The 22,974-nt window shown below is 44.4% G+C and overlaps 1 protein-coding gene across 1 annotated transcript in view; it reads right to left on the bottom strand.

Annotated features, from left to right (window-relative positions):
- Positions 1 to 22,974, bottom strand: part of LOC131266224 (neurogenic protein mastermind) — a 126,379-nt gene that overhangs the window by 68,022 nt on the left and 35,383 nt on the right. The window contains exon 2 of the mRNA XM_058268636.1: positions 9,090 to 9,211. Coding sequence (XP_058124619.1) covers positions 9,090 to 9,118 — 29 coding nt within the window. The 5' untranslated portion in view covers positions 9,119 to 9,211. The remainder of the gene's footprint in view (positions 1 to 9,089; positions 9,212 to 22,974) is intronic.

The following is a 22,974-nucleotide window of genomic DNA, read 5'->3' as shown; positions in this document are numbered from 1 at the left end:
AATTGATAATAAATTTGTAAGCAATCAACAGTAGGAAATAATCAATTTTTAAACCAAACCTGCCACGCCCTACTACGGCATTAGTTGTGAACATTGTCCTACTCTCAAACAACCGTGCTGCTCACCATCGCTCTAAATCTTACCAACCCTTCTTCGTCGGGCATAGTTCGGAAGAATTATAGCCTGGCGAACGTCGAAGGCAAACTTCAAATTAAAATGAAGCATTTGCCGCCGCACATTAACACCGCACGAGCAGTAAATTAAGATGCGGGGCCTTCTACGCGCACGTTCCCAAAAGCCGAGAGGTAAAAAAAAAAGGTTGAGCATAAATTTTAATTACCGATAATTGACACCACCCAATGATGCGTATATTTACACGAGCCTTAGGCCGTACGGAACTATCAGGCCTTCCTGAAAACCTCGTTCCGCTGCTCTTCTCGGAGAAAGCGCTCGAGAAAAGTTCTTCCCAGTTCACGTCGCAGTCATCCGCACACGCACACGACGCACACTGAGGAAGATGGGTAGCAAGGAGAAAACGGGAAAATTAGGTGGAAACTGATCTGAGGAACTTGCCTGCCTAGAAACAGCACGGTCAGCTGAGGTGCCTCCTTTTTTATAACGTTCCAACAACCGGGAGTTTCCAGAAGAGGAGTAAATTTTACTGCACATGAGCAGCACTTTCCACCCCAGGGAGCCTACCGGTCTGGAGCCGGAGTATAATCAAGCCAGCGCGATATCCTCCCATCGTGTGTTGCTAAGGGATTTTTTTCCTTCTGCCTCTCAACATTTCTCCGTCAGCGACAATCGATTATCGCAGGGCAGGTCGGAGGAGAGTAGTATTCGCATGAGTTATTGGGCAAACAGATGAAAGTGGTTTGCACAGTTTAAAATCAACAGCCACCGGGTGGGGGAAGGGACCGGAGGGGTAGTGCTGTGAAAGTTACCGCGAAAGCCCTCTGTACGAACTCCCTCCGAAGCGCAATGCTCTGGAGGAGTAAAAGTATGTGCACGATTAAAAACGCGCTAATCATAATTTGATAATTAGCGACGGCGAAAAGTCAATACCGTAAAGGCAAAGCCAGGCTCTCGTGGTTGCTCACTCCGAAACATCTTGACAGTTTGGACGCGGTGGCGGCGGCGGCCATCGCACACTACTGTGGGAGTGAAGGGAGCCCCCCCAGTCAACACACCTTCACAAGACGTTCGGTTTCGCGCAGAAACATAAAGCAGCAAATTTTGAAGGCGTTCGACTGACGAGAAAACCCACAGCCACGGCTCGAGAGTGTGGATGGATTTCACTTAAGTGGTTCTGCCAAGCTTGCACACAAAGGAAAAACGAAAAGCAACGCTGAAAGCTTTGAAAAGTAAAACAAAAAACAAAACAAAAGGACCGAGATACAAGAGCTCATGATCAATTAGCGAAGATGATGGCAAGCTGGTAAACGCAAATAACAGTAATCTGTAAAATGAAACAAACCGCGAAGAGATTCGCAAACGGTAACAGCCGAGCCCCGAGCGCGAATAGCGACGGAAAATGTTAAGGTAAGCTCCCAATCCCGCTCGCTTTTGGAAGGTGCAAAAGGACTGAACAGTTACTGGAATAGATCGTATAAACAAAGTAAAAATTTAACAAAATTATTGCTAGAAAGTTTCGACCCAAATAGATACTTTAAAGTTTAAGTTAACAAGCACAAGTTAGAAAAAAACATCAGTACAATGCAGCACTAAACTAGAACATTATTATTAAATTTTCCAAATTTTGAAAACTAAGAAGGGATTCGTTGGACAAGCATTGGCCAGGGCTTCACGGCAGCGCACCAGTTGTTCAATCAAAATGTTTCATCTTCAACACTCACGACGGGTTTTCCGCTTCGATAACAAAACGCGAAAACACGAAGACAAGAGGGTATCACAAAAATGAAAAACAAAAACAGGAAAAAAACGTAAGCTCTCAAACAGGCGATAGAAATAGGAGTGGTAAGAGGAGTAAGAAAGAAATGAAACAAATGACCAAAGGAACTGAAGCGCGGCAAACATGGAGAATGCATGTCGGATTTGAACGATAGGAGAGTTGTTGGACTCGCGATATGCATGACATACAAAAAAAAAAAGTGAAAAATGGTAATCTCTGGCAGATTTGGTGTGAGAATTAGTAGCAAAGAAAGTAACAACACAAGGCAACCGGCAGTAAGTTAAATTCATGCTAATGTACATTAGATGTGCCTGGTACCAAATTGTATAGAACTAAAAAGCAAGCATATGCAACCAAATTTGGCAATTGATTTATTTAACAGAAAAATACAAAAAAAAGAAAGAGTAACCAACGAATCTTTGCAAAAGAGTTTGAGAAGCGATAAAACAAATTCAATAACTTTTTTCCCCTATCCTAAAAACTGTAAAGGGCAACCAAAACCCTGCTGAATGGTAAGTACAGCCATCTAAAATCAATATCCGAAAGCTGCTTTAGACTAAGCACACAGACCGATGACCTCGACAACGCGGTGGAACGGTAAGAGCAGAAGAAATGTGCGGTTACGGTACCTCAGGTTGAGGGGAATGTTAAAATTGCATCGATCCGTTGCATTAGTCAACAGTCATGCTTTTATTGTAATGTCACGCACACGATCATGACTGTTACCATCATCTTTTATCATTGTCATTGCCCTATTCTGAGCTATTCTCTTTTTTTCTATGCGAGGGATTGGCGGGGGTTTGTAAAACAACATTGAAATTCAACCTGAATTAAATTGTTACCCTAAGTAGCAGGAAAATCCGCGAAAAGCTGCATGTAATCGATACCAGTTTTCATTCGTTCAAATTCAAAACGAAACGTTGAAGGTGTTTGGTTTCGAACATATCGTTAAAAACTTCAACGAGTAACGGCTGAGCGTTTTGAGGGGAAGACCATAGGGTAATTTTTTTAAGTACAACATTTTAAGAGGACTGGAGGAAAATTCGCAATTTGATTAAACCGTTACCATTCCAGGGCCTAAAAATAAAACCCATTTCTTATTTCAGTGCAAAAAAAAGTTATCATGCGGCAGTTATTTGAGCAAATAGCATTTCTCATAATTTGCTTCAATTTTCATCAGCGTTTGCATAACATTCTGCCAGAGCAAAACAGGGAGGCCACAGGCGGTTATTCTGCCATCGAAAAGTGCTTGCGTAGCAACACGATGCGCACCAATACACACCAACACTATCCACTAAAACCCGCCCCGGGTGGTTTCCAGACTACAACCCGAGCCGACGCCAAACGGAGGAAACTTTCGTTCGTCGGAGCAGTCATCTAAGCTCAAGCAGGACCGCCCCAACATGCAACAAACGGGCGAAGACAGCAGTCGCCATCAGCACCGGGCGTCGCCGCGCGGGTTGCCAAAACTTTTTTTCCCCTTGGCAGCCCCCAGTTCTGCCTTTCCTCCCCCATGGTGGTGCGGAAAGCCATGAGCTGGCAATAACTGCTTGATGGAAAAAGCTGTCCATCCATCCCGAAGCCTTCAAACGGAAACTGACAACCATAATACCTTTGCCCCTCCCCGCCCGCGCTTCAGGTGCACATAAACACAAACATTCTCGCACACTCACACGGACGGCTGTGAAAGTACGGGAAAGAACGTTTCCCAGCCGGAGGCCGGAAAAGAAAGCCGCCTTTCCATTCTGGCCGCGCTGGGCACGTGTTTTTGTGGGCAGCTTACGTCGGTTATGATTCACTTTACTTTCATCATCCTGCGGAGTGCACCACACTCGGTCGTGGGCAGCACTTTTCGGCTTGATGTAACCAACCGTCCTAAGCGAGGCCTTTCTCTCGGCTGGTGTGTGCTTTTCTTTCGTTTCCTTGTAATCTCGACACTTGGAGGACATGTTAACCTTTGCCGCAAAACATTCTACGGTAACGGGGTGGAAAGTGTCGTAACTGTTATGCATCTCTCTTGCAGCACATACTTTATCTCACTGTTGAGATAATACCAACGACAGACGTTCTCAAAATTAAAAAAACTCTGCAGAACCATTAAACTTCACCCTGTATCTGAAGTGTGAGAACTTATTCAACGAAATGATAAACAAATACAAAAGGTCATACAAGAATAACAAAACTAATAGAAATGGTAAGTTGTTAAAGCTGAGACAAAAATCTTCTTAACACTTTGTTGATATCTCATTCGTCTGAACTTTGTTGACGAGAGACGTACTGACAGCAGCGAGTTTTTGGTAACAAGCATCCGTCAACAATGTATTAAGATGATAGTTCTTGATGTAAAATAAACCGTACAGCATAGGTTAATACAAATGAAGACAGAAAGACAAGAAGACAACGAATCTATAATAAGCCGTCAAATATTGTGACAGATGTCATCGAGCGCATCAAGCGAGCGGTGTGCAGCAGGAAAAATAATGCATCCGCAGCTCAGCACGTCCAACGTAAGTGGCCGACACAGAACCAATCGTCACTTCGACGCTGCGTGTCGCTCTTCTCGTGCACTAATCTGCGATGAACTTTGTCGCGCGAAACTGTCTACGGTTTAATCAAGCCCAATGACGAAATAATTGCTGCACTTGTCCACTACCCCCTCACCCGGGTCGGTTGTCAGCACGGTGCGTAATAAAATGGTACTTCGGGGCACGGATTACGGGTGTCTTACGCTCACCAACCTGAGAAGCACACCGAAACCGAGCAACCAACTCCTTCGCTTGCCGTTTGATATTTGTTTTTGCTTCTCCTTGTCTCCTGGCGTGTGTGCGATTATGACAATGATGATGGCGCGATGATGATGATCGTGCCGGTTCGAGAAGTTCTGCCCGAAGGCGACACTAGCCACGGCGACACATCGACTTGCCGACATGATTGCGTGTAATTAAACATTTACATCTTCAGCCTCCATGCCGTTTTAAATCGACGGCAAACGCCTTGGTCTGTTGCCCTGAAGCGAAATGAGCCACCACAAAAAAAGAGGCAAGCGACAGAAGGATCATCCAAAGCAAATCGTCTGCATGGTGCCGGAAAGAGATTGGAATTGGAAAACGGGGAAGAGCAAGAATGGCATTGACAAGTGTATTAAATTGGACATGACAAAAGCAAAAGAAAAACAAAAAACAAGAAACCATCTTCTACCAATGAAAACCTTTGATTGAGCTATTTTTTAAATCTACTATCTATCGAAGTTATATCAAGCTGAGATCATCTCGTTTCCTTTCAACTTTGGGGCCGATACGAACCGGAAAAATCTTCTAATTTACACTTCTGTGACACAGAACGATCGTCCGACTAGATAAATGTGTCGATCGAAACAAAAAAACAAAAGGAAAAACTTTAAATAATATATTCGCTGTCCGCTGGACAGAAATGCCCGTGTTCTGTTAGTTGTAACATCGTTCGACTAGGAAAAGGCAACTCCAATAAATGAAACAACCCGGCCTGTGTCGAAGAGGAGGGAAATAAACGAACAATAAAACCCAACACCAGAGCGAACGCGCGATCGCGCACGGAGATAGGCTCCATTTCCGGGACAACCAACGGAGACGACACCCGGGCTATGGTGTCTTCAGTCTTTGGGTGGGGGACGCAGAAGAAGAAACGCGATGGCGAATGTGGTTGGTTTTGTGCCAACGACGGTAATGTTAAACCACTTGCTTCTGCTTGGAACACACGATGGCATTCGCCGGCTCTTGCTTCATCTTCATTTGTCCAATAGCGCACTGGGACCGGTACCGTTAGGCAGCACCTCAGGGAAGGCTTGCTCTATGCTTCTCTCTTTCCACGGGTTTATGAGTTACCACCGGCGGAAGCCATGCGCGGTTTTGTGTTTCTTGGCGATTCAGAAAGAGCATAAGAAAATTATTGCGCTTAATCGGATTGGCATTTTCTTGTTTTTACGCTCCCTTCATGCCTTCGATGTGCTAGAGCTTGTAGATAAGCTCTCGACAGATTCGATTATTACCCGTCGATTGCAAAACCGATCCAGTGCGCTTGTAACATATGTGAACTCTCATCCAGCTTACGATTAAGACCTAATAAAGCTGATAACAAACTTAATAAAACTATAATTAACCCAAGCAAACGCGGGCAGTGCCGTGTCGACGGTGTTCCTCAAAACCGCACGATGGAATAAAAAGCTGCTTTCGTCAGCGCAATACCGCTTCCTCCGGAGGGCATTCGTGCTACGCGACAAAGTAAGCCAGTGATGGAAGAAAAACACACCGCTTTTTTTTTAAAGGCAACTTGAATCAACAGAAGCAGCTGGTGGGGAGGCCTTTCGATCTACCGATTTCGGCCGATGGTGCCATCGTGGTAATTTTTGGGCCGTCACTGGGAAACACACGGTCTATTTAACCACCACCTTACCACATCAACGCCCTCCCCGGCAACAAACGCATCCGACGCAAACCATCTACGCAAACAATGTGGACATTTTGGTGCCACCAGGGTACATCCTGGATGTACTGAGGAACGAAAAATTGAAGCACTCGCAGCTGGTGTTGCATTTTATGATGCAAAATATTTTTTAACGAAGATTCTTATCCAATCACAGGGACATCGCCAATTAATTATTAAATTGTTTTGATTTGATAGAATGGATCTTTTGAACATATGTTATATCATTTTCAAAACTGTTATTTAGTATAATTTTGAGAGGTACCACAAACATTTAGCATATTAAAAATGCAATGCCGACCGAAATGGTTGGAAGTCAAACATTTTACCATTGTTTTTAACTTGAATAAGGAATATTATACTATTCGCTTTCGGTGGCAATCGTAGAGTATTTTGAATATAGTATATATCGATAGAAGAAAAGACAAAAATGCAATCAGCTTTTTGAAAGCACTAGATGAAAGTTTAATTTCAAATTTGTAAATCCATATTAATAGTAAGTAAAACAAAACTAAACGACATTAAGCTTAAAATATTGTTGAAAAGACGTAAAATGAAGTGTTTTCTTTTTCGTTCGTAGTCAATCTTACGTTTCGTCTAGGTAACACGTTTAAGTTACTCTAACGGGATTGATTTTTAAAAACAATTGTTGAAAATTTAATTTCAAATTAATCCGCCTATATGGATCCGCTTATATGGCAAGTAAAATACTAAACAACATTTGGCTTAAAATGCCGTTGAAAAGACGTAAAATGAAGTGTTTTTTTATTTCGTTTGAAGCACAATCTAATGTTTCGTCTAGGCAAAACGTTTAAGTATCTCTAACGGGATTGTACACCAGCAGTTTAACACAGTGGTGCACAGATGAACTGTCGCTCAAACGCAAGACGGTAAAACCAGCAGCATAAAGGTACGAAACCACGGCCTGCGCACACACACCCATCGTATCGTTCCGATGTGTATGCAAAACTAATAAAATACACCTCGCCATTTTCCAGGCCGGGACTATAAAAACGGTGAGGACGGAGAGGAAGGAAACCACCATCCACACCCCATCGTGCGCGCGCGCACATACACACACAAAAACGGTCCGTGGTCCGTGTGGGTATTTGCTAACAATAAATGCCAACAAATCAATTTATGTTTGAAGATGACCTGCCTCAACTCAATTATCGTTCACACTGGGGCCCCTCCTCCTTCGGGGTTGATTGGTTTGGTTGCTGTTCGGTTGACGGACAGCGACACACATCACCGCAATGGATCGCAACAACTGGGTTTTGTTGCGTGTGTGTGTGTTTACCCTTTTCCACCCTCGTCCAACCAACGAGTCACCCACCGGTGTTCGCAAACTCAATAGTCGGCAAAAGATGCACACCGGGGATGCAAGTGTCTCCCCGTCTAGCGAACCCGTTCTCAAACGCCCACCCCCAGTTGTTTGTCCGGGGCCATGGCGCAACGACAAATTTGCTTCGATAAATAGTTTGCATGTGACTCAATACTGTTTACGGAAGATTGGAGGGCCCCTGGAGGGGGGGAATTGGGTGTCTCTTTGTTGCGCCTCGATCAGATCACTCGTAATCCGGCGTGCAACGACGGCTTTCCATCTTGAAACAGGATGACACCGAATCGACATCGAACATCGTATCCAATTCGTTGACAAATACAAAGCTCGTTCCTCTTGTCTACCGGAATTAAATTAATACTCACATAATGTGCCCCAAGCAGAGCAGTGTTGGGGCAAAGAGAAACATGAATAATATAGACATACAATTTGCACCACTCTGCAGCACAAACGCAATGGAAATGCGCATGATGGCGTCATCTTCGAATCGATACCCTCAGCTGTCGAGGTGGTGGTGGGTGTTGCACTGACAGCACTTTTCACAGGCTATCGAACACCCCCGGAAGCATCCTAGGAAAAGCATTAGCAAGCAGCAACCGTACTTGATGGGTATTGACGCCCGGATCCATAAACCGATTTGCAATCAACCCGTCGTGCAAACGCAAAGAATGGAGCAGGCGTATCGATTCGAGGCGCAAACAACGGAAGCGCAAATGGTGAAAATGGACCTGCAGCTCTCGTATGCAAACTGCCTATAATTTCATATCCATCCCGGCCTTGCCTGCTGCTCGCGAGCAAAACGGATTAATCTAATCGTTCTTGTTGATCTAATCCGCGCCACAAAACACTCTGCTCTTCCATTGCTACGGCGCCCGGAATTGCGGGCCGGAATTGGATAAATTGATCCTGATGGGAAGTGTGTGCAACATGTCGTTCAATTTCCACCAGGCGAATGCGTACCACAAACACATTGTATTCTGGACTGAAGGACTGCTGTTTCGCCGGGAACTCCGGGTATTTTCCCAACCCCTTGGAGGTGGAGGGATAAACCTTGATGCACTTCTTTCCATCCCGCCGTTTGGGGGTAGTTTATGATGTTGCATTCCGATGCCCCACCTTTCGATGGGTGTCGAACCAAAATGCCCATCGCTCTTTCGGCGGCCGATTTGTTTGATCGATAGAACGGATATTCAAGAGGCATACAGTAGTTCCCATGTAGGTATCTACCGGAAGCAATCACAATTGGTTCGCGACCTAAAGTGTGTGTGTGTGTGTAGGCGACCACCCCGCGTGAAATAACATTGTATCGTGGGGCGATGGAAAAGAGTTTCCCCAAAAGACCGTTTGCGGATCGTAAATTGAGGTTTTCTAACTTACCCTGCATTTTCAGCCGCAGCAATTGACATGTGAGACTCATCTAAGAGCTGAAGGGGCGAGGGGCCCTGTTGAGGCGCGGGGGGAGCTGTGAGTCGCTCCGTGGTCGCTGATACGCCAGCCACCTGGAAGTAGGGAAAAGCGAAACGGTGGAGGGTGGTGGTTTTCGTAAACAATTTAAATGTGAAGTAAAATTCGAGACCAACAAATTCAAAAGTATTTATTTAAGAAAAAAGAAACCAGTTCCAAACAGGATTTTCTTGGAATGTTTTTAAATATTAAGGCCTTGGCACAAATGGTAAAAATATATCTAAAGTTAAACACCTTCCACAAGACTTTCTGATCATAACTAACAATTGCAAACTTCTAAAAAACTTGGCTAAAAAGGCTCCTTTTGGCAACTCTTCTATTTACTCTTTGAAGTATCAAGAAATAATGTTCATTCCATTATTTTATTTTAATCCATCGTAATGTGCAATATAACATGAAGAAGATTATTTACAAACAGTTTAAAAACTCACACATACCCACACCTGCGGCACAAGAGTGTACTGCTAATATAAGCTGCACAGCGTGTGTTCGCCCAACGGGTATAAAGGTGTGAAAAATGAGAAAAACAACCTTCCGCAGGAAGCTTTTTGCATTAATTTGCATTACGGTCGTTAAAATCGCTTGGTTCGCACCATTCGGAAAACAGAAAGACCGGTTCTTCGCTGCAAGTTGGTTGGCTTCGTTCTGCGAACTGCATTCTTTTCCTTCGAGTCACGTCGAGGAAGAAAAAGAGACCCATCATAACAATTTGCTCCCTTCATTTGCGCGGAAGGGTCGTTCGAACTTCCCTCCGGGTGCAATACTGTCCGTTCGTCCGGGGTTAAATCTTTAGTTTCCCACTTTAAACCCGGTGTTTTTTTTCCCCCCGATTCGCACCATCATCTTGCGCTCTATGATTGGTTTCTTACATCTTCCCTACTGGCCCCCGATGGCTAACGAGGAAGGGCACAAACATGATCAGGAATACAATTAAAGGAAACGGTCGAAGAGGAGGACGGACAAAAAGGGGGTAGTCGGAAAAGAATGCGGTTGTTGCATAAAATTTGCATCCCGTTAATAAATGTCAACTACATCTGCGTCCATTTCTTGAGCAGGCGTGCATAGTCCATTTCCACGTTGCACACCAAAGAAGGGGACACACACTACTTCTTTGCTGAGCCAGGCCGAAAAAATACACGTTATGTCACCGAAGCTCCGCTCCATGATCGCATGTTGCTCCACAGAATAGAACAATATTTTACTTCGCGCTCTTCGCAAAATTAAACCGTTCATCAAACACACGTACAAACAAACGGTGTCAGCGAAATGGATGTTTTCTGTTTTTCCCCCAAGACCCACCGTATGAGATATAAACCACCACCGAAAAGCATCATGCTTCATATTGTGGACGCGTTATTCAATGCACGAAAAAAAACCCCCGTAACGACGAGTCCTTGGTACACACGTTTTGGTCGTAAAACTGCCACTACTTTCATATCTTTCACCATCCCGTCGTCAGTGTGCTTTTTCCCCCACCCCACTGTCACAATATTTTCCATCCCCATTGGTCCACACGTCCGCCTTTAAGATGTGCGAGAACAGAAGTGCTTCTAGTAGCAAAACGGGATTGTTTCGCTTTCCCCGCCGATGATCCGGCTGTTATTTTCCGAACGGCACCAAAACACAAGCCGGAGGGAAGAGAAAACAAAAACAACAAATGATTATGCAAGCGGTAGAGAATGAATGCAAACTTAATTTTCCGCTGTCCGGCTTCGAGTTGGCATTACTTGGCCGTGTTGTGGTGTTTGGGCAGAAGCCAACGAGGTTCTGTGGCAGCCAGAAGGATGTTGAACAAAAGGAAAGGAGGCAAACTAGTCAAAGTGCCTTTGGTTACATTTAAAAAGGCGTGTAGTAAACGGAAAATAAAGCTGAAAAACTCTGGAGGACAACTTCAAGCAACGTCTGTTTCTGTAATTTAACATCAGGATCAATCAATGTACAAGCGTTATTTATAGTTTTCTTAGGCCGTTTTGCAAACATTGATTTAAAGCAACATTGAACAAAGAAAACACCAGCTTACATCGTTGGTTATTTGCTTGGAAAATACGTTTTTAGAATGCATCCAAATACAAATACAACAACTCCTACGGCATGTTCCTATCATCACGCTATAACAGACGTGTTTCTATTTCGAAATCATCCACAGCAAACAATTGCATCATTTTTCTATGTTGCTTTTCTCGCCCGGTCGATGCGAGAAAGTTTTCTGCTAATCTACACGCCAAATTGTCGTCGCCAGCCTACGCTAATTTATCACAACAACGGCAAAATGGTGGTAGGGAAGAAAAAAAAACAACCCCTCGCACACTGACGTCCGCGTGGACCAAACAAATCATCAGAAAAATCACGCACCAACCAGCGTGTATGAGTGTGTGGTTGCGAATCAAGGTAACCTTCAAACGAAATGAAACATACGAAACTCAATTTCACCAGACCGACGCCTCGAGCTGCGATGCAGTGTGACTGACAGTCTGGGGGTTGGGAAAAAAATTGAGCTTTGTGGGTGAAATCGAATGTTTGCCTTGTTCCACCTCCTTAGTGTATCCATCCGGTTCTGTTCTTACTAAAAGACGGGCTAAAGTTAGAATGTGTACCGCCCAGAAACCGATTGGAATCTATTGAACGCGATCATGTGAGCAGAAAAATGGAAGAGTGGGCAATTATCAAGCTCCACCGACAATTTTCTTAGTAGGAGAAAAAATTTAATTTAAGCGTTGCCAACGGAACACTTCTCGAGGGGAATCACAGTGACTTTTAAACTTTACGTCATTCGACTTCTGATAAAACGGCAATTACATTTACTGTAGAAAAATCTCAAAACAGAGTTTCAAATCGATGACATGATTCACACCGTCAGTATCAAAACAGTTCCAGCTTGGAAAGAAACGTTAAGATTCGCATGAAATAGTCAGTTCTTCTGTTTATGTTAATGATCACGAGCATCTCGAATTACCGAAAGCGATTCTACACACCAACCAGTGTATGGCATGAATCATCGAGCTCTTTTAAATCCCTTAATTTAGGTTGCAGAATTCGATGGAAAAAACAACAAGCGATTTGCAGCGACCGTGAAGATTCAACAGGAGTAAAAACTAGACTACAAAAGTGCCGCATCGATGCTGTGCATGCGACTGCAGTCGCCATATGCATCGATCGGAAATTGCAGGCGAAATACCAAACGAGGGTGAAACAGAGATAGAGCTAGAAAAGAAAAAGAACGAATCTGCCGAAAGACAAGATGAGTACGTCTTGAACGAAGAGGGAATAATTCCAATCATCCGCCCGAGTGGTGCCGCTGGTTTAAATCAAATTCCAACCCCGGTCTGCATCGTGGTCGGTTTGGACATTATAGGAGTAGAAAAAATACTTCTCCTGCCACAATTCCACACAAAAAGGAGAAAAAAAACAAGTGAAAAATGTATGCGAAAGTCAACCGAAAAGTCCTAAGAAATATGCTCTTTGGCTGCACACAACATATATTAAAAGAATCATTTTAAATCAAACTCTATTTGTGGTAAAACTTGAAAGATATAGATTTGATAACTTTAAGCAGATATTGTAGTCCGAGTGTAGAAATATGTTAGGACACACAGTAAAAGTTTGAAACACTTGAATAAAATTTCTAATCCCACGCTGGAAATTCTCCAACATCAATCATGCCACGCCATCGCGTGCATGCTTATCATCCTTCGCACAAGGCACAAGTTCGACCAACGTTGTCGTAAAAGGATAATGTTTGTGCCTACAGGCCGTAGCAAACACAAACACAGCCTCGCTGTCGGGTAAACACACGAACTTGGCTGTAAACAAATGCCCGAGCGATTGGAAAAGGTACCGAAAAAAAACGCACCGAAACGAGCAATCACTTTCCCTCGAAAGAAAAAAGGAAAGAAAGAGGAAAAAATGAGAAAACAGTTGTCTTGCAAACATGAGGATCAAAATTGTATGTCAAGAACGCACACAAGATTAAGGTATCAACAAAACCAATGCCTCCAAAAGGATAACAACATCTGCAAAACCGAGGGACGGTAAGAAAAGAGAAAGTAGATGAACATCGCGCGAGAGAGGGAGAGATAGAGTAAAAACACGAATACCAACCAGTTCTAACGAGTAATCCCAAATTTTGAGGCACTAAAGTAAACAATCCACCAGCGAAGAAATTCCGGAATACTTGTCGTCTCGCACGGTCGGGGTCTTACAAATCCACTCGGAAACGAATGCCGAAAAAGCAAACAAACAAACACCGATGGACAGAACCACCGCGAAGACGTTACCGAGAGCGCGTCGTCGCTTGGGCCTCGAGCCGGAGCGCGGATTATTTAATCACACTCGCGTTTCTTCCGCTTGCACTGCACTTTTTCTAGAAATAGAGCGGATCAGCAGGATGCACTCGCGCATGCGTACATCGACACACACAGACACAGACCAGTGCGTAACGGGTGCGGACGCACACGTGCACGCACATTTGCTGGGGGCACACCAAACGCACATACACACAGGCACTCGGAGGCGATGAACGGATCTACATAGCGCGCGCGAGCTCACACACAAACAAACGCACAGACACACCCTCCTTCTTCCTTTCGATGCACCGGGTGCAAGGATACTGCAGGAGAGCTACTTTATGGGGTCGATTCGCTTTTCGTACACTGTATCACTCGTTACAGATTGAGCGTGGACATCATATTGCTGTTACGGGCTAGTATTATTGGGTAGCATACGATTAATCATTCCTCAACACACGCGCAACGCGAACGCGCACACAGATTGTATTAAGTAAGAAGGACACCGACTCCAAGGGTGGAACACAACGGACACCCTAGAAAGTATGGGTTTCTGTGGGCAGAATCAGAACGAGAAGAAATAAATAGAAGCGCATTCAAGGTAAACCAAATACGGATAAAAACGAAAGGATTTTACTTCTCAAATTTGGTTCGAAATTAAGAGAATCACAATCAAACACGTCAAACGAACCAAACCACACCTGCTTGTGATATGTTTTTGCATTTTATACTACTCCGCCGTCAGTAGGAGGAGTGAAATCTAAAAACAGAGACGTACATAACAAAGCAAAATGTGTCTTAGAAAGCAGACTCCCAAAATTAAATAAGAAAAAAGCCCTCCGATTTCGGAAATAACTCAACTTCGCACACAACTGCCCCCGAGATCGCGAATTTTTCGTCGGAAACAGAAAACTCCCTTTAAAAAGAGGTGGGGAAATAGGCACCGCGAGAGAACGATCAGAGCAAAATACACAAATGCCACGAAGATAACCGTCAGCGCGATCGCGATCGGAAAGCAGCGTTCGTCAGCAGAAAAGAACAGAGAAGCACAATCTTTTTCTGGCGTTTCGCGGTTTCTTTCTGCACTCGCCATCTTGCCTTTTTTGTTCTCCACCGCGATTCGCTGCATACCACGGGCTCTCACTTACTGCTGTTCTTCCCTGCGAGATGAATTATTCTCGGCGATTTCGCCCTTGCATCTTCGGTTTCGTTCTTCACGATCGGTGCACGAGAAGAAGAAAAAAACAACAATGCCCACAAATTGAGCTGCGGTTCCATTATTCGGTGTGTTTTCTTCCTCCACTCAAAAAAGGTTCACTCAGTTTGTGCTTCCTCTAACTTAATTTTGAACACTGCAACGCACGTTGATTTGTGGTGTGATTGGTCGGTTCTTCGGTTGCACAACTGTGTGTGTGTGTGTGTGTGCGTATATGGGATTGTTGTTGTTGGCCGTCCTTTCAGTCGCCCTACATCCACTGTACGCCAGAGGTTGGCGCCGTAGCTGGGCAACTTGTCATACTTGTCCACTTCCGCATCTGCACTATCTAAAAGTCGGAACGGCGCATTCCGTCGAGGGTCATTCACGAGAAGCAACCTCTTGGAGTTTATTTAAAAGGGAGAGCAATAAATTCCAGTAAACCAATAGACTTCATGTCACAAATGATTCTTCCATTCTACTTGTTACCCTACTTGATAGGACACAACGATCAATGCATAAGATGCCATGTGTGGCTTTTTATGTTTAAGTCACCATAAACGACCACTGTGCCTCAGTTTGTCCCATGAGGAGCACATTGTAATGTGCCTCATAATTGCCGAAAAACACGCAAGTAACGGGCCTTCGTTGCACCGCGTATTGGGAAAGCCTAGAATTTCGAACAATTTCGCCACATACACATACACAGCTCGATTTCTGTTTTATCTTTCTTGTGTGATATCACACGGCAAACAAAACCATCCAATAGAAAAGACGAGAAAGGAATCCCCAAATCACACGCACTCTCGCATTCGTGCCCAGATAAGCTTAAGGGCAACAAAGGGACACAAAAAATATCTCCACCAACAGGACCACAACAAAAAAGGGCATAGCACTATCACTATGGGAAACAAGGCGCCTGCTTTTCACTTGTATGCATCGGTAGAAAGCACGTTCGGCTGTTCGGTGGAAGTTTAATGATAGTGTGTATTTCCCACCACCCCTAAACTATGGGAGGACTACGCTGAAGGGAAGTTGCTACGGTTTGTGATGCACTTGCATAGCACGCACTTACGCACGGACACACACACAAGAACAAACGCTTTTAATGCACGTTAGAGGTGACGTTTTTAAATCGCATCCCGCTTTAGTTTCATCACATTCAAGCGTGTTTTAGTGCTTTTTTAACAGCCAACTTTTACTTTCTCTTATCAAAGAGAATGCGCTGTCGTGGTGATTCGTTCGTGGTGGGGTTGATTCAGCATTTTGACCAACACTTGGACCGACACTAAACGATACGGTTCAAAAGCGCTGCGACAGTGGGTGACAATTTGTTGTGACTGACAAACAGCCAGATCTATCAATCTGTACATTTCTAACACATCCAACGATGATTGGGATCTTGCAACACACAGCCGAACACCAACATATACACCCACACAACCGCGGTATTAATCATCGTAACGATGGGTTTTCTCTGCCATTTCCTGGCAAAGGAGTTTCCGGCTGTCGCCAGTCCGGCACATCGGGGCGCTTCTTCCCTCCAAGCACGATCCGAATCTCGCCCCGGTCAGTCTCCGTTATCAGTCAGCCCTCACAGGGGCATGAATGCTTCTTCCGCTCGACACTCTCGACAGAAAAACAAACAAACTCAACGACCTAGGTACGGTGGTCAGTTTTATTTTTTGTGCAGCCGTGTGCACAGACACCATAGTCTTTCGCCAGTCGTCGTGCCGTTTCGCGATTACGCAATGGCGACAGAGAACCGCAACAGGGCACATCACTTCTTCGAACGCGATCGATCGTTCCCGCAACGGTTCGCGAAGTTCGATGAGATGGCGCAGAGGGGATGGGACAGAGGGCAACAAATATGCAACCGGACAGGCCAGGGGGAGCCAGGGGCGAATGGACGAGGCAGTGCGCTAGAGTCGCGAATACTAACACCACTGCGGCCTTCACTTTTGCCACGACGATGGTGCACCGGTGCAGGCCGGATTGACTGGCTTGGTGTGCGATTCTGCACAAAAATATTGTTGATGGTGCTGCGTAGTTCTGGCCAGTTGGAATATAACCATAAATGCTTCGACTGTCACTTCCGCTGTGCGGTTTGGTGTTTGATGAAAGAATCACAACTCACTCGCTACCCACCCGACGATCAAAAATACACTATCGACACGAGAACGATCGAACGACACTCAGAGTTTTGGAGTGAGAGACACGGTCGCCACAGTTTAGTTTCTTAGTAGGATTTGAATCCTTTTGCATGTTAATTCATTTTCCACGTTCTAAACAGGGAAACCGCTGTCGGCTGAGGCAAACAATTATATGCCTCGACGTACCACAGTGATGGGAAGACCAATAGGAACGCAAAACGCCACAAATCGATAGATACGGCAGCACACGCTGGCCAAAACCTTCTTGTTGTGCCACTTCCAACCCCAAATTCGACCAGAATGAACATTGAAAAATATCGGCAGAAAAAGAGAGAAGGCGAGACAAAAGTGCACAGAATACCTCACCGGCATACATACACACACGCGCACAAACACCGGCTCCGTGGAAACGCCAAGATTTTCACAGCGTCCCAGCGGTTCGCGTGATCTCACTTACAGCTCTTTTTCTTATTTGTTTCTGAGACGTTCTTCTCTTCTTCCGCTTTGCTTTACCTTCTCTCAAGAAGGTGAACTGACAGATCACACAAAAACCACCAATACACGGGATAGAATCGAGAAATTTCGCGATATTGCGACGCACGGGAACAAACGTGGCACTAGGACCGTTTCGTACGAAAGGCAAACTCGAACTGAATCGTTGCGGGATGCGCAGTGGACCGACGACCGTGAGTGCGGATCCCCCGAACACCCTCCACTCTTCCTTACCAGGAGGAAACTCCTCTCGTGGGGAGCTCACGGTCGAAGCGAGACGCTACAATCGGACAGCCGCAAGTGCGAAGGAGCTGCATCGATCACAGACTGCCTCTTCGTCCGTGAGTGCGTGAGAGACATCCGCCCCAAACGAACAGTAGGGAGAAAAAAATTCAGCTCCCCAAGCAGGTCGAGTTCGAAAGAGCTTTTCGCTATCCCCACCTTCCTATCACCTCCATTTTGTGTGCGCCACACAAAGGGACCCAGAGAGAGGGAGCGAAGGAGAGCGAGCGAGAAAGCTTTAATGTTTAGCGGTCGCTCGCGTTCCTGGTATGGAGAAGTCGTGGCGCAGCATACCGTGAGTGGCTAGCGGTGGCCCTGAGCGACCGTTGTTTTCGTTCTGACCCTGTGCCCGTTTTCGAGAATCGCGCCTTTGGCTGTGTGCTGCTGTGCTCCGTGGGCCACACAACGACCAACGAACGTTTGCGGCGCACTTCGGACCCGGCTCTGGTTCTGTGCGGCCCCAAACACGGCTCGCTCAGCCATTATATTGAAGGTAAAGGCATTTTTTAACGACGATTACCTGCTAATACGATGTTAGTGGATATTTTTGGTGGAAACGGGCAGCTAATCTCACGGAACAATGCACAGTCGCTCAACCTAAAACAGAAAAAAGGTACCCCGCTGACCGGCGAGTTTCTTTTAACGTATTTCCTGTAGTTTAACTTAGATGAGTCGAGACAGGATCAATATGAGTAGGAAAGAAAGGAAAGAAATCGTCTTTCGGCTAGGAAAACGAACTTCATTTGGCCAAAACTGAAGAAAACAATATTTACTAATAGATTCGTCATTGTTTAAATACATCATTAGTGTAATTTCTAAAATTTAACGAATTATACTGAATATTGTAATTGTACAAGCAATCCGATTGAGCTCAAACTCACCACAAACAAATCGTTAGATTCGACTTCAAAACAATTTTTTTAAAACTCATAGACGTAATTAATGAGACTATTGTATTTAGAAATAGATTTTTTAATTGCTCCATGCTATACAATTATACCACAATGCAGTACAATAAATTTTAAAAACATAATTAATTAATTTATATAAACCGAGGTTAAAACCATTACTTGCACGATGTTCCTAAAACTCAACTAAGCAGCAATACATAATTGTTTGTATCGTAACACGAAAACGTATCCATTAAAGTTATAAAGTTGCTCATCATCATTATCAGGAACTCATTATGGCACACCTTATTATTTGCGTAATTAGGGAACTCAATCTATGGCTTGCATTGGATAACTAATCAACAAGACAGGATATACAATACAAACCCAGTAAACAAATAAAATGAGAAAGTTCACTGCAAGGATGCCTTCAGGATGAACCCATGGAGACGCCTAGTTGTAGTCATGTTGAAATAAAAAAAACACGCGGCTTACCTGAAATGATAAAAAAGGGAAGTGATCATTTGATAAGTATAATTTTGATCAAACTAAAGGTATACAAATTTAGTGAAAGTGTAAAAGTATAATCAGACGATAAATTGCATCAAAGAAATGAAAGTGAAGTAGAAACAAACCTAAGCCAACTTCAAAAAGTCACATTTCTGCTCATAGATAAGCACTGTCTTTCACGTCAATCCATCAAATCCAAAGCAGTTAATCGTGGCAATTGGATGACACTTCACCAGCATCCTTTGCCGATGCTGCGTAAGATTTCCACATCGAGCGCAAAAAAAAAAGTGCTGACGACAACGTAAGCGCTACTGAGAAACCATTACACTCGTAAAGGTCGCCTCGGTACGATTCTTGATAATTTACGGCATGATTGCGACGTGATTGGGCATCGAGAACTGCTGCCGCAAACACTTCGCCGCACGCACATAATGCTGCTGTTGCTGCTGTTGCACAAATGGTTCTTCTCCTGCGGCTAGCGATACGTCCGACCGAGAGTGGCGCCTCCATCACGAGGATAAGAAGCGTACATATATATTGTTGCATCATGATGTACTTGGTTGCCTTCTGAGTTTGTCTCTCAGTGGCCGCCACTTTGGTTGCCCACTTGATGCGATACACACAGCATCGGGGGGTTCCCGGAGAGAGCTCTCGGGCGAACAATTTTCACGGTCCAGCGATCGATGGGTGACCAATCAATGCACAAAAAACACACACCACCGCACCGGTGTGCAGCAAAACGTCAGACGAGCTTTTCGGTTCGAGCTGGTGCTGTGAAGCTATGCAATGTACTACGAAAAAGAAAACAAGTTCCTTCGGACAGAAGTACGATCGAACGTCTAAGAAACGGATGGCCCACAAAGAAGAAACTGGTTTCCTCGCGTGTCGCTGTTTGGTGGTGTACGTTGGCACGGCCCCATTCGTGCGAGGTATATCCCCGTCGTCGACGATCATCGATCGTGGCGATCCACGGACCTCGGCTCGGATCCGCGAATGAGCCTCTCAAACGCGAGCGACGGAAAACCTCTTCTTCCGTTGAAATGGGAAAAAAGGAGAGGAAGAGAGAGGCCTCCGTTTGCTAATGATAATGAAGATCACCCCGGTGATAATGGTGATGGCCGGTCCAGCGCCGCTTGGCGAGCGATTCTTCACCGTTTCCTCTGCGCAGCGCGCCGGTAGAACATGCCCGTACTCCGCCGGGACACGCCAACATGACAAATGCAAATTGCACCGACAAAACAACGACAACAACCTTCCGTTAAGTCGCGGGGTGTTGTGGTGTGTAAGATATAAAACGGCAAACCGTGTGTACGCCAAGGCATGCACTCTCGCCTGCACTTGCTTGCAACCCAAACCGCCCGGCTGAGCGGGGTGTTCACGATTACCATTTTACGGGCACCACCCAAAAGGAATGTGCCTTCAGAAGTTGCTTTGCGTTGGGACGACGTAAAACGCTTGACAATTCTAACCAAAAAGGCTGGTTTACTCGATTTTATAGAACCACTTTGAAGTGGAAAGGTGGCTAAATGAACACTTTTCAACATAAAGTTTTACAATGTTTATGAGTTGTAAACTTTTACTAGATACCAAAAAGCGGGTCAGATAAAGTACATCCTGCTAAATTTACATAAAAAAATCTCAATCAACCATTATTTACGCAAGAAAAGTTAATTAGTAGGAAATTACAGTGTATTTTTAGTCATTTATTAATGTTATCAAAATTTGTATCTTTGATTTTTGCATCCAATAGTTTACACCCGTTTGTCAAGTAACGAATTTGGTACGATAAACGTGGAGCACCTCACATCGAATATCACACATTGACTTAACACTTTGCGTTTACCTCCGCGGATCGATTGCTTGACCAATCCGTTCGTAACAAGTGGAAACATTGCTGAAAAATCTTAGAATATAGTTGTATTTCAGTTGAAAACAACTTATACGATTTTCAAATATTTAATTATCCAAATTTATATCATTCCTTGGCATAAAAATGATGAATTTTGTGATGTTAGCAGCTCGCTCCCTCAACCGGATGCAAAGCTCCCCGATGGATTTGCACGATTCTCCTAGCTATCTGAAACATTCCCCTATATGATTGCAAAGTTCTCTCAACCGATTGAAAATATCCCCTATGCTTTTGAGATATTCTCTCCACCTATTGAAACATTCCATTATATGGATTGAAACCCTGTATTATGTGGGAATGCTATTTACCTTTCAACAAAGTCTGGATCTAATAAAGATCTGATAAAGATCGCATATGACAATGCAAAATTTAAACAAGAGACAGCTTTTAATCTTTGAAAATAAAAGTCTACAAGAAGAAAACAAAGACATGATAGCATTTCAATATCAAACGTAAAGGCTTCAGTGGAAGAAGAGGTTGCCACTTGAAACTAGCGTGCTTGGGCGGAATCAATCTTCTCCCAGGAAAAGTTATCTTCCCACGACAGCGCCATCACCATAAAGCTCCGTAGGTGCGTGCACCTGCACTTGCTGGGCCCCGTAAAACGGTACACCGTGGCGTACCTTGGGGTAGGGCTGCAGGCGCATCAAAGGCATACCAGTTCCGCCCCTCGGGGAAGCCAAGATTTCTCTTCTCCCAGCCGTGTGTGCTGCTGTGGTTTCCTTTAATTAATTGGTTTTAATGTATGCGCATTATTAAACTACACGGCGAAGGCGCGAGCGCGCCTGCATACGTAGAACAGATAATCCAATCTGTCTTGCTTCAGCCTCAACCCCCATTTCACCGATCCAAGGTGCACACATACGCAAGCGAGGCACGGTTGGCTTCTGGCGTTACGGTTTTATTTATTTATTTTCTTCCTCCCCAACACTCACACTCACTCGACGAACTGCGCGCGCGATGCACTTGCACTCGATTGATAGAAATTGAAACATAACCGTTCTGTGGGGAGTTTTTTGTTTTATTTTTTCCCCAACTTTCATCTTTCTTCCTTTTCCTCAGTTGTGCCATTTCTCCATTGCTCTTCTCGTCGGTCTTCCCAACCTGCTCCGCACGGTTCCCATCACACCTTTTCCTTCGCAGGCGCAGCGGGAGTTAAGATGCCTTCCGGAGGCGGTTGAGTGAGGCGCGGTAAGAGGTGTGGGGTGGAGTTGTTACTGAGGATTTAACGGTACCCGTCGTTCGCCGGTTACGTCGCCGTTCTCCGGCTTATTTTAGGAAATTAAACAACATTAGCTTTGCTGCCGGCTGGGATGCTGCAAATGGGATGCAAATCGTACGCAATCGGGCTTTGGAAGAATTTGTTTTAACTGTTTCTCTGCCACGGAACCGTACGTGCAAGGCCGGAGAACGTTACAGCGGTGCAGTTATATGACGGATTAATTATATTTAAAAGATAAAAATGATGAGTAACCTCATCTTACGTATTAGTCAAATTTTATAAAATATTTACTTTTTATGCATAACAACATAGCTGGTTTCCTACAAAGAAGATAAGCAAATAATGAATACAATGAAATAAAAAAAATAAAATTAAAACAACAAACTAAATTAACAGTGCCTTATAATATAGGCTCGATATACTTCAAAGATTCAAAACATAATGTTTCCAATAGCCATAAATAAGAGAACCTTTCTTTAAGTTATTAATTCCAGATTTTGGACGTCACTGACTAAAATTACCATTGCTGTGCAAAAAGAATAAAAACACACATACATTTTACTTGGAGGATGCCTACTTTATAGCCTTTTCTATACAAGTTACTTAGATGCCTCTGCTGCTATTTCTGGCTAGCTTGGCCATATAAAATAACGGATTCCTTCAGACTTTCTTCTTTCACCTTCGCATCGCAACGCTCGCTCGTGCTGTTGCTTGCTGGTAGTTGATAGTTAGCTTGTTTGGAGCATTAACATATTGCCCCCGACGCCCCGGGATTGCCCTCTTCCTTCGCTGTCCACGACCGATGGGGCGCGTTTGCGATTGTTGGCAAATTAAAAAATTTCAATTCACAGCATGATCGAGC

The sequence above is a fragment of the Anopheles coustani genome, chromosome 2 (genome assembly GCF_943734705.1).
Source record: "Anopheles coustani chromosome 2, idAnoCousDA_361_x.2, whole genome shotgun sequence".
NCBI lineage: Eukaryota > Metazoa > Arthropoda > Insecta > Diptera > Culicidae > Anopheles > Anopheles coustani.
This window is presented reverse-complemented; position numbering and strand designations above follow the sequence as displayed.